The 16476-nt window shown below is 40.2% G+C and overlaps 1 protein-coding gene across 1 annotated transcript in view; it reads right to left on the bottom strand.

The window, feature by feature from the left end:
* LOC142498019 (uncharacterized) overlaps nt 1-15691 on the bottom strand; it is a 40075-nt gene extending 24384 nt beyond the window's left edge. Inside the window, exons 1-3 of the mRNA XM_075606528.1 lie at nt 15604-15691; nt 11771-11848; nt 10575-11405 (exon numbers count right to left, since the gene is read on the bottom strand). Coding sequence (XP_075462643.1) covers nt 10575-11405; nt 11771-11848; nt 15604-15691 — 997 coding nt within the window. The remainder of the gene's footprint in view (nt 1-10574; nt 11406-11770; nt 11849-15603) is intronic.
* Nucleotides 15692-16476: the final 785 nt, after the last annotated feature.

The raw sequence follows: 16476 nt of genomic DNA on the forward strand, positions 1-16476 counted from the left end.
GTGACATTCAAGATGGTATCAGAAGAAGAACTCAAAACTGTAGGGTTGACACAGTTTATATACCTGTGTAACCCTATTCTTAACATTGAATACAGACTATTGGTGAACAATTATCTGTAGCCAATCCCTAATGTGCAGACACAGATTAACCCATGCTCCCCAGCTAATTAGCCCATGTGTACTGGGACCCTATGGGTAGCCCCTAAATTTTAATCAGGGGCGACGACCAGTTTACCAAATGAAGTATCTGCATTGTTTGTAGGTGTAGACATAACACGTACAAACCACTCCAGTTTGATGATTCTCCACCCTCAGGTAACAATTAGAGTGGCAGTCTGTTGATTAGTACGTGGTCTGTTGATTAGTACTTAGTGTAAACAATCCGGGCAGTTAACTTTTGATCACAGTGCTTAGGCTCAATCAGCCGGCTGCCCTTCATGACCTATTAGCATAGCAGATGGTCTGCATTTCCAGAGCAGATCCAAAATACCATACATATATACTTTAATATCTACACATATTAATAAGTTCCATTCTGGTGGGCTCAGTGGGTCGAAATTTGCCAGTTCTTAATGCCTACAGTGACTCCACACATTGGCCAAATATCAACTCTCTGCAACCTCCAGAACTGGAGATACAGAAATGCACTTTAAAACATTAAAATACAGGATTATAATGAAACATGGGAACAGGGGAACATACATTTTTTCATGACATGACAAGGTGTAAACCACATTCCTGGACCGCAGTCCAGTTAACCCCTTGCCTCCCTGGTGAGGTCAGGAGGTGGCCATATGGGGTGCAACCCCATTAATACCGGGCCAACCCCCCTCTCCCTCTACAGTCTCACCCCCTCCTTTCTTATTAAAGGGAAATAAAGCATATTTATTAGCTGAAGATGTCCAAGACAGTTAGAAGCTTAGTCATGTGTATGATCAGAGACCATCGTTCGGGCAGAAGTAGAGGTCCTATTCCCTTTAGGGAAAAAGCAAAACTTAAATGGGTCTAAGCGCATTGCACAGCAGATGCTAATGCAAATGACTGACTTTGGGGATATAGTGTATGGTACAGCACCCCAAATTCAACTCAGCGAACTTGACATTCTTTAGAACTCCACGTGCCGCTTTGTTTCACTATATAACTTCAACACCCACCATTGTGGTATCTTAACTGAACTAGGTTGGCTATCCCTTGGCTATCCAATATAGCAGCAAAATGAGCTAGAAATGCTCATTATCCGGTGCTCAAAAGTAGTCCTCAGTGTCGCAAAAAGTGTCCCAGCCAATAAAAGTAACGTTCCTCAGATAACAGCAGTGGGAGTATTGTAATGCAAACAGAAAGTCCATATGAGTGCGGTCACTGCGTATTGCATATAATAATGCGCAAGTCCCGTTAGCCCAAGTGAAGGTGAGGTGCGTGAACCTGCGCTGACCACGCCCTAATGCGCACTCACCGCCCGGCGGCTGGACACTCAGTTAAGCACAAAACCCAACCAGCTTACAAAAAGCACTATAATGTTGGTTGTTGAAAGACTCACGGTGCCGCTGACCGAACTCCCACTGTGCGCTCTCCCAGGCGCAGACGGTGTGTGGTTGAAGGGAAGCCAATGAAGGAAAAAATGCCGGCGCACCGCTCATAAAAAGGAAAAAGACTGGAACATGGTGACCAAAGGTTTATTTGATGTTAAAAAAACATGAAACAAAGTATTGACACCAACACTAACGCTTTTCACACGCAGGGTGCTTTATCAAAGAATAACTCTGTGACTTTGTAAATGGTTGCTATAGAAACCAAAAATGCTTGCTACATTAGAATACATTAAAAATGTCATTCAGAGTTGTTTAAAAAAAAATGCTAGGAGTATTTTCTCATAGTACAGAACTGATTTATTAAAAAAAAACAAAAAAAACACACGTAGGATATTGCTTGGTCTGCAGCTTTAAACATGTTTGTAACCGTAACTTGTAATGTTGTCAGCTTTACTTTGTGCTGAGTACCTACTTGAAAACGAAAGGTAATTCAAAATTTATTTTTTTTCCCCCGGTTAAAATAATGTATAAATAAAGAACAATGGATATAGAACTAATATAGAACGGGTCACGGAGGAGCAGCTCTGGGGACCCTTCCCGGTTCAGGTGAGATTTTATTTAAAAAATGTTTTAAAAAGCCGCCAGCAAAGTGAACAGCTGGTTTAAATGCTGGTGATTGGGGATCTTTAGAAAAGTTGTAGAAGTTACAGTATTTAGGTAGTTAAATACATTTTATTTTTAAACTTGGACTGTTTCCGTAGTAACCAAACACTTTGATCTATTTTTACAACCTGCACCTAATTCTTTTCGTGGTTATGAGACTATGGGCCTCATGCAGTAAGCGTTGATAAGGGAATTATCACCATTTTATAGCCAAAATTGGGTTTGAGATTCAGTAAGCGCCGATAAGTGCTTGATTTCGCCAGGTTTCGGAGCCGATTATTTTGTTATGGCCAGTCGGCTGCCGATAAGCCTGTTTTCGCCACTGATCGCTACTTTTTTAAATCGGCTGGATTCAACAAAAAAAATCAGCTTATCGGGGCTGATCGGCACTACGAAATTGAGATGTTATGGCCGATTTCTCCCGCCAACTAAAGTTGGCAGTTTGGACGGGAGAACAATCGCTAAGGCTGCCGGAACGGCACTTAGAAAAAAAAAATCTTCTGTACATCAATGGAGTCAATGGAGCGGGGACGTATAACAGTATAGTACTGTTTACGTTTCATTGCTCACAATACAAAGGGGATTTGCATTACAGTGTGGGGGGCATTCCCTGCATTGTGTCACAGCTGACGTGTATTATTTGCATAACATTATACTTTTACATGTTTTCAGCATTTGCGGGTCACATTACTCATCATGTGATGATGTGTCAAGGGAAAATACTATACTCAACTCTTAAAGGAGAACCTCACATCATAGCACACATTTTACTGAATTGATCGACAATTGTTTACATGATGTTACACATGTCACACATGTCACACATACACCGTATATTCATGTTCCTTTACATTACACAATGCTTGTAATGTGTCACGCATCTTTAAACGTTCATGTACATCTAAATTCTCATGTTTACATCTACGTTTGCTCCTCCCTATTTTCATGACGTCACTTATTGGACGCGCAATCACATTGCATGTTTACATTATAACCGTTGCATTACAAGCACTTCAACCTAACTTATACACACATCTACAGTAATTCATCATTGGGACACCTTGTAAACTCATTCTATAGCAACTATCCTCATTACAGAAATGCATGCATATGCACACGACTATTCATTGTTGGCAACATGTCACAATAACATGGCTAATTACACATGTTACACAAAACTTTTCCCACATCAATCTCAGCCTTTTTGTCTCATTACATGACTGACTCTTGCGTTCACAAGTTTTACATGCATTGCACATGCAACTATTTATTTGCAAGCAATGTTTGTACAAAGCTTCACCTCACATCATTGGCAAATATCATCATTCCCTGCAGAATACACACAACAACAATACCTGCAGAATACACATAACAACAACTGCACACAGCTTGCCACACAAGTACTTTATTATGTTAATGTAACACCTTGCATTTTACTATGTCACCTGACATCATCACATACCTATTTAAAGGACGCCCATTACCTGCTCATTCACAGCTACTCATTTCAAAATGTTGAGATTGTTTAGGAGACGGAGGAACATTCTTTTCTATGACATGCTTGCTGATGAAGAGAATGACTTAGGGCAAGGGAGGGACACACCGAGGGACAGTGACAGGGACAGTGACGCGGATACGACAGGGACAGGGAGAGGGACAGGCCGAGGGACAGGGAGAGGGACAGGAGATCAGAGGAGAAGACAGAGGAGACAAGTTGTGCCTCGTCCGCGTCTGTACAGGGAGAGAACCCTGTTAGATGGGATGAGTGAGGAGGAGATTGTAAGTCGCTATCGTTTGAGTTCAGCAGCAATCTTATCTCTTTATCAGGAGATAAGGGGAGATTTAGATTTTTTCACAGCCAGAGGTCGTGCAGTCCCTGGGCTTGTTAAAATGCTGTGCTCATTACATTATCTTGCTTCCGCGTCATACCAGACAACTGTGGGTATAGTGGGCGGGGTCTCGCAATCTACATTCTCGCGGGCCTTGACCCAGTTTCTCTATGCACTCAATAGACGCGCTAGGAATTATATTCATTTTCCTACAGAGGCGACAGAGTGTCTGGAAGTCAGGACTGGCTTTTATAATATAGCAGGGATACCATGTGTGCTGGGTGCAATCGATTGCACACATGTTGCTTTGATTGCACCTAGTCAGAGTGAGCATGTGTACCGCAATCGTAAGCACTACCATTCACTCAATGTACAGGTGGTATGTGATGCGACGATGAGGATAATGCATGTGGTACCCAAATTCCCTGGTTCCAGTCACGATTCCTCTATCCTGAGGAACTCTTCAGTCTTCCATGCGTTCGAAGAGGGACATTTTGAACCTGGTTGGCTGCTGGGTGAGTACACATTTACATGTTATAACACAAAACACATTTTTATTTAGGAATGTTGGCATTGTACAATTTGATCACTAATGTCAGCTTATGTGTGCTCCATTCATTATAGGTGACTCAGGATACGGAATTAGGCCGTGGCTCTTGACTCCGGTGCTAAACCCTCAAACTGAAGCAGAGGAGAGGTACAATGCAGCCCATATATCTACAAGATCTGTTATAGAGAGGACATTTGGCCTACTCAAGACCAGATTTAGGTGTCTGGACAGAACTGGTGGGGCTCTTCTATACAAGCCTCAAAAAGTGTCTGATATTATCCTTGCCTGTTGCATTTTGCACAATGTTGCACTCAGGCACAATGTACAATCAGACCTAGCTGAGCCTTTGGTAGACGAGCATCCCACCCATGTAGCTGCTGAAAATGAACAAACAGCCAGTGGTGGCCAGACACGCCAGAATCTCATCAATTCATTTTTTTCTTGTAAGTAAAAACAGATATGTTCCAAGTTCTACTTTTATACTTACATTATGTTATCTTAACAATAATGTTTTTTTATATAACCTTCTGGTAGGACACAGATGAATATGGGTTGCACACCTTTCTTCTCTCTGCTGTGTGCACAAAGGGATGTGGCACCGGTATGTTATTGTTGCACAGGTTATATAATCCCTCTTGAATTGTACTTTAGTTGTGTGTATGTGAATACAACTGGGGTAACAAAGCACTAATATTTTAGCATTGTGTTGTTCCTTATGCTAACACAATACACATATTATGCCCATACTCATTCATGCTTCTAGTATGCTTACATACAATGTTATTGGTGCAGTGTAACATGTACATCCATATGATGTGTACACCACGCACATGTACATTTTGAATGTGATTAAATATACATGGTGTTGCACATTTAACACCAAATACACACTTTGCTGTGTTGTTTACGGTACTGAAGATGGCATGTCAATGTTTGCAATTTATATATTGTTCCTTTGCATTATAGGTATATCTCCAGTATGACTGATCATGGTATGTATATTTGCTGACATCTCTCATAAGATGTGCCTACCTCAATCTTCCTATAATTATTTGAAGTAAAAACACAACATATTGGTTTAAACACAAATGTAACATACATGTACTTTCTGTATCATGTATATGCATTTAGCTACTCTTGAGCTTTCATGTGCATTGTATTAGAAAATGATTACTCCCATTTTATCACATTTTATGTATGTTTCCTTATAAATTCCATTCATGTAATATAGAGCTGTTTGGAGAAAAGGGGATAACTGTACTTATTTGTTTACTTACGGGAGCTCATTCATCACGGATGAAATTGACTGATCATAACACTCCATGCATGAATGCCTGTAATCACAACAATGCGTACTACATCTTATATTTAGCAATGTAGGTGTTTTTTAATGCTAGGAATTAATAGTCAACATGAATTTAAATTTGTGACATGTGTATGTATAAGTCACACGTGTGTGGATGTGTCCTACATGTACCAAGTGTAAAACTGTGAACAGAAAACACTATTTTGTTGCAAATGTTACTGTCATTGAGCATTTCTAATTTACCTATATGACAATGTTGGTAATATTTTTGCAATATAATTCACGTCACTTCATCATTATCATGATGATAATTATCAAGTATTCTCACAATTGTAACGTCAATCACGTGCACATTAGCATAGACACACTTTTTAAGACAACTGTTTGTGTCTGTATCAATTTGTGTAGGATCCATGTATAACACCGACAAATGATAACACCAGCTTTATTATGGTAGCTTATATCATCATATTGACTATACGATGTATTTTTAGAAAGTTTAATAAACACAGTAAACTATAGTTAGTTAGGTTAATGAAATATACACAGAAACGTACTTCATTACATGATGTTGATGTCATATTCAGAACATCATGCATTGTAGGGGACCACAACATCTGGCCAATAACATTAATTGCTACAGTCCCAAACCATTTTATCAACATACCCATGTAACAAGAGATTTTTAACAATAAAGGACTAGTTGGTTGTAAGTGTCCTTAACATTGGGAGAAGGAGTGGCTCAGTGAGTAAAGACACACACTGGCACTGAGAGTTTGAAGCAGGGGAGTCTGGTTCAATTCCCGGTGTCGGCTCCTTGTGATCTTGGCCAAATCACTTTATCTCCCTGTGCCTCAGGCGGCCAAAAATAAATTGTAAGTTCCACGGGCCAGGGACCTGAGCCTGAAAAATGTGTCTGTAAAGCGCTGTGTACAACTAGCAGCGCTATACATGAACATGCTCATATTATAATTATTATTATTATTATTGTTACATAGTTTCGACAGTCATACGTTCCATTACACAATAGAATACACAAATGTGTTAGCAGAGTGGGAATGGTTGTTATATATAAAACACACCATGCCATAAAATGATAGTAGTCATTAAAGAACACTCAATAAAAATTCATGAGGCACTATTTTGCAACATCATTATGTTAATTAAGTGCTTATGCAATATAGGCATAAGTGTATCACATTTTTAATTGTTTGTTAATAAGCGCTGCAAGCAATATAAAATTAGTTCCATATGTAGTATAGTAGTCGGTGGCTCCTCCTCACAATCATCTCATATAAAGGTAGACTCTTCTGAAATCATACATTGATCCGATTGTATCTTCCCCGACATCTCTGAAATACAGCAAACACATGATGGTCAAAGATGGCACCTTACTATATATGTATCCGTGACAACGCGTTACACAGCTCTATATGATTGTGTACATACACACGTCACTCACTTATATGTTAGAAGTACAAGTGTACATCAGTATGTAATGTTTCTTTAAATTTGTAGCAGGCATAACTATGTATATGATGTGAACGTTGCCTGTATACTGAAAAATGTGCGCGCACATCTTAGTGTGCGCACGCACTTCAGGCTTGGCTGCACTAACTGTTTGCGCATGCGCAAAACAAAGCGTACGTTGTGCGTTCAATACAGGTTGAAAATATGATTAAACATAAAATCTTTATTTCAAATACAATGAATACGAAACTACATTCGTTCTAAACGAGTACATCTGTATTCTTTTTAAACAGACGTGTTTGGACAGAAAGGACGGCCGATAACACAATGCGCAAATGCAATACGTGTGACGTCATGTTAAACCAGCGTGAAACGCACGCTAACACTCCTCCCACTCAATTAACATTCGGCTAACGCCCAGTTGACGCCCCCACTGTATGACACACTGCAGTTACCGTTACTATAACAAAACATGACAGCCAATAGGCTTTGAGGCGCGCACGTCGCTTGGGGGCGGGACTTACATCCGTAATCCTTTTTAAGGACGCCTTGGGCCATGACAAGGGTCCCACGTCATACGTGGTGGACCCGCTTTTAAATGTTGTAGATGTAGCATGATAACAAAACAGGTATGTGTTAGAGTTATGGTAAAATGTTGCTAATATGTTTAAAGTGATAGGAAAGTACGTATATTTATTCCGTCAGCAATGTGTACTACTCTTTCAGGTTCTACTATATTGTATTCGGAAACAATTTGTTTGTGATCGCTACATGTTATGCAGTCTGCTATGTTACGCTGTATCCACGCATTGAAAGGGAAAATGGTGGTTAGAAAAAAAAAAAAATTTAAACGCAGAGTCAACTCATAACGGTTGTTATATTTACCATTCTTCTAGAATTAACTCTTCGTCTGGCTGCAACTGGTCGCTCCAGAAATGCAAGGCTTTTTCATCCACGCTTGACCCACCCGCTGAATCCAGTATGACACACATCTCCTCCATGAAGCGCTCATAGGAATCGCCACTGCTTTCTTCAAACAATTGGTCGGGAGGTATGTTCATTTCTTCGGGTACCCATTCCAATGCATTTTCAGCTGAAAGGCTTGGTACAGAATCATAGTAGTTATGTTCTTGTACAATGTGGGTTTCAGGAATGGAGGGTGCAGATATTGCAGCAGCTATCGATTCACACGGAACAGTAGTAGCGGATCCATTGCTATTGGCATTAGGAATAAATATGCCTTTAACCACAATATATGTGCCTTCTTTCACGGTGAAATGTTTTTCTTTGGCAATCTTCCAGAAACCATAGTTGTGTTCTAGCTTATCCTGCACACGTTCAAAAAAGTCATTTGTTGATAAAGTCAATCTTATTGATGAATTAAAATTGCGCGCATGCCGACGGTTTTGGTAATAAGGATATTTTGCTCGAATCAAATCATAGATTTGGCGTGTGCTTGCTTGATATCCGCAAGTTGATAAAATAGCTTCTGATATCATGTATTTATAACCTAAATTCGGATTCATAATTGTCACCAATTCATCAGCCATTGCAGAGTAGCACAAAAGATGTGTGCAGGTATCTGTTCTTTGCTCATCAAAATGAAACTGCTCAGTGGCTAACAAATTGCTGTGTTTCCTTTTCAAGGTCAACAAAAGTATAAACTGTAACTCCTTATTTCAAACGCCAATTGGATTTCTAGTTATAATTGCTTGAACATTTGTGGTTTGTGATAGCCGCATGTGGGACAAACATGTATCCTTTTTTTATCTCGTTTTTGAAAACATTAGTACACTTTTCATTCAGTAACATTGAGTTTTCTTGCAAAATAACAAAGAGCACTGTGTGAAAATAGTGCTTAGACAGCCATATCAGTAAATACACACACCTGCAAAATGAAATGTTTTTTTCCCACATACATTTCTGTGTGTATTTGAAAGTCTGGTTAAGTCCCTGTCTGCATGAGTTTAAATACGTGTGTATCTATATATATATAAATATATCTATCTCATAAATATATATATATATAAAGTGTATATTGTACTATATGTATATTGTGTGTATGTGTATGTGTATGTGTATGTGTATATGTATATATATATATAATATATAAAAAAATAATAATTTTTTTTTTATATATATATATTATATATATATATAAAAAAGTAATTTTTTTTTTTTTTTTTTTAAATATTGCTGGAGTACACACAACATATTGATGGCAGTAAGTAGGCCTTGTATGAAACCTATTTAAATGGTGATAAACATGAGTGAATTAAGTAATAAACATTTGTTTGCGCCCAATAATGTTAGAGGCTCACACTTAGTATAGTTGTCAAACATTAGGCCTGTATTATTAAAATACTGTGTTTTCACAAGGAAGCATGAAGTGTATGTTTTTTGTAAATGCATCTATACCAGTTTAGATAGCACTATATATACACACACACACACACACACACACACAGTGTGTGTCTGTGTGTGTGTGTGTGCATATATCAATACATACTACATATATATTAGTATCAATTCAGAGATGTTCTTGAAACAAGAACACATAAATGATTAAAGGACAACATTACAATGGGCAGCAAAGGTAAGTAATATTTAACACAAAATCCTGCTGTACACGTACAAGAAAGATGTTTGCAGTTAAATAGGTGCTTTTATAATTGCATGAAAATAATATGCACATGCAATGATTACATCAATTAACACACCCAAATGCAATGTTTTGCTGCAAAGTCAATGGCAGCTTCTCTAAACTTAGCAACTGGCTCCTGGTGGACCATTACTGAACAGACGATTAAAACATAAATATTTATAACACTATTCATTAATTAGGAGTGTAAACATTTCCAAAACTTCACGTGTACAAGAACATACTTGAAAGTTTGGAAACAACACAGTCTTCAGCATACATACAATAGTAATTAGATAATCTGAAGTCAACAAAACAAGGCCAAAGACATATTTTCTGAATTATAACATTTATTTTTTTTGTTCCTTTTGCGAGCGAGTAACAGGCCTGCTTGTTGTCTCTTGAATTTTCCTTTTTCGTTTGCCACCAACTTTAGGCACAACAGAGCCACTTTGAGTGGCCTCTGGCACTTCACGGGCAGGGCTTGTGGCCAGTGACTCACCTACAGGGCTTTTGGGCAGTGACTGTTCACCTACGGGGCTTGTGGCCAGTGACTCACCTACAGGGCTTGTGGCCAGTGACTCACCTACAGGGCTTTTGGGCAGTGATTCACCTACAGGGCTTTTGGGCAGTGATTCACCTACAGGGCTTTTGGGCAGCGATTCACCTACAGGGCTTTTGGCCAGTGACTCACCTACAGGGCTTTTGGGTAGTGACTGTTCACGGACAGGGCTTGTGCCCACTGACACATGTGAGCTAGTTGGTAGACACTGCACAAGTGATGGTTGGTCTGTTTCATGTGTGTCTTTTGTTGTTTTTGACCAAAAACTGGTCAGTAGTAACTGCTTGTGTTTTGTTTTTGTGGGCTCCTTTGTAGGTGTCTGCTGCTGAATTTGTACAGATGGCAGCGGTAGGATGTCATCAGGAACCTGCACAGCAATGTCTGCTACTTGACCGGTAACATTTGGGCCTGGTGAATGAATATCAGATGAATGTGGTGAAAACTGACCTGCATGAACAGATCCTGGCTGGGAGGTGTTGAATTGTGGTACATTAGTCATTCTCCAGTAATTAGCTTGTGTTTGCTGAACAACTAATGCTTCGAATGAGGTGTTGATTTTTTGCAACTGTTTCGGCACTTCAATGAAGACTCTGTGGAGATGTGCCAATTGTGAAACTGTTTCTTCCTGCAGTGCAATCATCCTTTCCAGCACTGTCATGAAGTCAGAATGGCGACGATTTTCTGCTTCCACAATTTTTCCCTCAGAAGCTACAATTGCATCGTATGTCGTATTTGCTGGACGATTTGGCGGTAAAACAGTTTCAATTGGAACGTCTTCATGGTCACTTGCTTCTATTTGTGTGTCTATGGCGGTGGCGTCATCATCATCATCATCATAATCCTCTTCATCATGTTCTACAAATAAATGTACACATTATTAAATGTCATGTTAATCTCTGCTGTGTTACTATGTAATTCTACTGTGTCATAAGTAACAACTAACATGTTTCCATACGTTTTATAACCTCACATTAAAAACTACCTTGACTTAAGAATAATGTTTGGACTCAGTATGAAATATGAGTGAATGAAAACTTGCTGTAAACTCACAACTCCTACATGATAGTTAACATCACTAACACAATACAAGTTGCCTTACACTTCATTTTCACTGACACTAAGTAATCCTATTTAAAGAAGATGTGCAAAACAAATAATGAACATGACAACATAACATATAGAAGAGCACATATTATATGGCCACCAACTGATACACTCACCTTCTAGGTGTGTTGAGCTGGCTGACCCAGGTGAAGACACTTGTTCAGTCTCAGGTGACACATGTCCTTCAGGGGCAACTATATATAACAATAACATAAGTTTTACATTTACATGTGTAAATATTGAACAAACAGTTATTGTATGTTCTGTATTTATGAGTACCTAACAGCATCATTTCCTTAACCCAAAATGTGTGTGTGAAAGTGAACATAAATAGTTGTAATAACAATGTACATGCCTGTGTACTTAGAAGTTTTGAGTTCCCTAACATACAACATACTATGGTTCTGCAGTAATGCGTGAGGAAAAATACATTAAATTTGTACATAAAAATCATATGTTGTGTAGTGATATCAGTATCATAATGTACATAACTATCATGAGATGACCATTCACAATGGTTATCATTAAGGTGGTCATATTGCAAAAAGTGTTGTTTTTGGTAGAGGATATGTGTGGTACATTAATATAAGATGTGGCACACATGAATGTGGCTGTGACTAAACAAGACAACACATGCAGTGTGTGATAATGTGTCGTTGATAGTAGTAGTTCAACTATAGATATGAGTGAACTAATGTGTGACGTACGGTTTGATAAGTAATGAGTTGTTGGGGCATTTAGTAGCTAAAGTGAAGCTTTCAAATGAGTGTGATTAACTTCAGTTGTGCTAGTCAGGTTGTAAGAACGGTATTCCCTTCCCCAAAAAGCCTAATGAGCCACACCTTTCAATTACTTGAAACAGGTGAAAATGGTGTGAACTAAGTTGACCCTAAAATGAGGCTGTAATTAGTGTGTGTGCTGAACCCCACCCCCTCTGTTGAAGTGTATGCTGTGATGAGATATTAATTGCAGCTGCTTTAACACAATGGTAGATGAGCTAAATAGTCGTGTGCAGTTTTTAAGTTATGAAAACAATGACATAAAATATGATACGTGTGCCTCATTATGCTGTCTGTATATGACTTAAAGCAAAAATGGACCTTTTCATAAACAACTATAGATGTGTTAGTGCAAGTGATGTTTGTAGGCCGTTGCATGCAATATATTTGATGCATGCTTAAAATAGGCAGTAATGTCATGTTTGTCGGAGTAAAATAAATAAAATACACAATAATATTCTACATATTTCTGTTCTGTACCTGTAGCTAGTAATAATTTCTCATTAACATGTGTTACACATGTGTACTACCCTGTTGTTCCCCATCTTCGCCCACCATCAATTGCTTCCACTGCAGCAATGCATTTTGGGAATTCACATGTAAATGAGCACGCAATGGCACGTGCTATATTAGTTACTGCTTTTAGTAGGACTACAACATATATGTCTATTTTGAGATATATATATATATATACAGAATCAGACATATACATATATAGATGCAGGTATGCTTATATTGTGAAGACAGTATAAAAAGCAGTGTAACTATGCAAAATAACTGTAAGCAACGACACGCCTAGTACAGTAATATTTCTCACCTGGTGGAAATTGTGAGGGGTAAATTCCTATATCACGGTCACCAGGTAAGCCTTCCACGACGACGGGAAGTAATTTTGCCCGAAGCAGCTCCTCCAATGGACTTAATATGAGACGTTGTGGTGTGGGCCCACCTCCAGTGCCAGTAGCATGCACGCGTTGGTGTTGTATTTTCTTTTTCAATTTGGACCTAATATCATCAAATCTCTTGTGACAATTCCGCTTGTCCCTCACATGATTCCCACACGCATTGACACCAATGACTATTGTGTCCCACATTTCTTTTCTGCTTGCTGAACTTGTCCGCCCTTGAAAAACATATAAAATATATGAGGTAAATTAATAATAATATAAGCACCAGTTTCCTACACTGCTAGCTGTTCCAAGAGATAGCAAACATGCTGTTTTATGTGTAATATGTGAAGCACATGAGCATTCACTACTAAACCTATACATGTAAGCAAGGTTGCATTCATATTGTATGCAGTTATGGCAAATTGACCGCCTGTGTTTAGTTGTCCTTGTAAGGCATGATAAAAAGCTGTGTTTCCAGACTAATTAACATAGAAAGATATTGTGAAGCCATATTTGCATATGAACAAAACTCAGATGACCTAGGATCACATGTATTTGAATAATAAATGTAAAGGTACACTTACCTAGTAAATGTCCATAGATACTGTCATAGTGCTCCAGAATGCCAGTGACAAGAGCTGTATTTTCCTGGTCATTGAAGCGAGGATTACGTGGCTTCTCCACACGTTTCTTCCGAGCAGGTTTAGGGTCAGAGCTTGGCTGGTGCTGACTGGACTCTCCTTCTTCCAATGGAAGAGCCTCCAAAAGCTGCCCACCAGCAAGCACGCCACCACCATCCACCCCATCAGCAACTGCGCCACCAGCAGCACTCCCAGCACCAGCACTCCCACTCCTAGCACCAGCACTCCCACTCCTAGCACCAGCACTCACACTCCTAGCACCAGCACTCCCAGCACCAGCACTCCCAGCACCAGCACTCCCACTCCCAGCAACAGCACTCCCACTCCCAGCAACAGCACTCACACTCCCAGCAACACCACTCCCACTCCCAGCAACACCACTCGCAGCACCAGCACTCCCACTCCCTGCAACACCACTCTCACTCTCAGCAACATCACTCCCCTGAACAGTACGTTCACTCCGACGCGTACTCCCACGAGTAGCACTCCCACTCCCACCAGCATCACTCTTCCCACGCTTTGCGGGCATACTTCCAGCACTCACAAAAAACAGACAATAAATGTACAGCCAATCACACGAAACACTTCCACATATAAAACAAGACAAAGATGTAAACAAAACAACAATGGACAAAGCTCACCCAATACACAACAAGTCTCTCAGTCAATATGCAAATGTTCAAACAGCCAGCTCTGTGCGTCTCTCTCTCTCTCACTCCCAACAACACAGAGAATGAATAGCAGTACACGTTGCCTTTAAATATGGCGCGCAATCCAAAACATGCTTGTTTCGCCTGATTCAGCAAGATTTGTGATTGGGCAACCTAACAGCACCCCGCCACGCACGCCGATACACCTGTGTGTGATCGGCTAATCATCGTGAGAGTGGGCGGATTTGTTTTCGGGTTGATTTTGAATGTATTCGGCACTTACTGCATACGGAGAGGAAAAAACGCCAATAACATGACTAATCGGTAAGATTGCCGATTTCACATAATCGACGCTTACTGCATGAGGCCCTATATGTCTTTCATGCTGCGCAGTTCTTGGAAACAACTTAATGCAAATGTATATTTTTGTATCAGACCACCTCTTTCCTGCTGTAACCTTGGATTTATAGGGGAAAGACTAATGGCAGTGACTTGTTTAAGGGGTTATTATAGCTGAGAAACATGTATTTTTTTATCACAATCTGCTACCTACAAAAGTACTGTATTTTGTATTTATTTTTTTATTAATATTTTGTAAACCTGGTGAGCTAAAACATGGGTGGGGTTTCATTTTCTCTGGCTACCCACTCTTATCTGCCGTCGCTGTGTGTTCAACAGTAATAGCACACACAGAGCCCCTTCTCACCCCCTCCCGTTATCTTTATCGGCTCTCTGATAAGGACAAGGTGAGCTAAAGATAAAGAAAACACTTGACAACAACCCCCACCCTTCTTACTTAGAGACCGCTAAGGCTAGGCCCCAGTCACTGCGTGCACGCATGCGCACGTCGGAGCGCATAGCGGCACGTGCACCAGCTTCAGCCGCGATCTGCGGTCCAGGGGTCGAGATGGGACGCGGTCTTAGAGAAGAGCAGGGGGGGGGCGTGGCGGGGGTGCGGCCATGACATCACACGGCTGGTTCGCCCTCACTGGCTGAACCGCCGCCGTGACGTAGCCATCGCTCGGCTGCCGCGCCAAAAGACAAAATTCTTGTCTTTTGGCAAAGGTGGTTGCGCATTGCGCTTTCTGCAGGCGCAGGCAGTGACGGGGCGGCCCCATAGAGGGCCATATCTTGTTTGTTCCGCGCATGCTGTACTGTGCGCAGCCGTGAGCAGTGGGGACGAGGCCTAAAAAATGTAATGTGTAATTCAAAAAAAAAAGAATCTAGCCAAGTTTTTGCTATTGTTACATTGTTTACAAAAGGCAGTTTTGGGCCAGCTGAATGGGACTGTACCTTTTTTTAAACCCTGGATTCTCCTGTATTGCCACTTCATCCCCTGGTCCTGGAATTTGTACCAGAGAACATGAACCTCTACAGAGAAGGAGCTTTCAGATTTACATGTTCATGTTTGTGATGGACCCTGAGGGAGAATTTCTCCTGGACATAGAAGAATGCTTTTAATTCCTACAAATCAGTAGCTGATGTGAGTGCTGGTTCTGCTTGGTACTCAGGAGAGCTGCTTTTGCATTAACAAACTTACAGGATCACAAAGCTTTTTTTTTTAGGAAAAAGGTCCACTATTGAATTTACATCTATTATGCTTAGCCAGTATAATTACAGCAGAAATAGAGACAGTGATTTCAAACTTTTTTTGGTTAAGGAACCCTATGTAAAATTCTGAGGAACCCCAACCCTCTCTAATAGCACGTCTGCGATCAGATGCATTATAAGGAACCCCAACCCTCTCTAATAGCGCGTCTGAGATCAGATGCATTGTAAGGAACCACAACCCTCTCTAATAGCGCGTCTGAGATCAGATGCATTGTAAGGAACCCCAACCCTCTGTAATAGCGCGTCTGAGA

The sequence above is a fragment of the Ascaphus truei genome, chromosome 6 (assembly GCF_040206685.1).
Source record: "Ascaphus truei isolate aAscTru1 chromosome 6, aAscTru1.hap1, whole genome shotgun sequence".
Taxonomy (NCBI): Eukaryota; Metazoa; Chordata; class Amphibia; order Anura; family Ascaphidae; genus Ascaphus; species Ascaphus truei.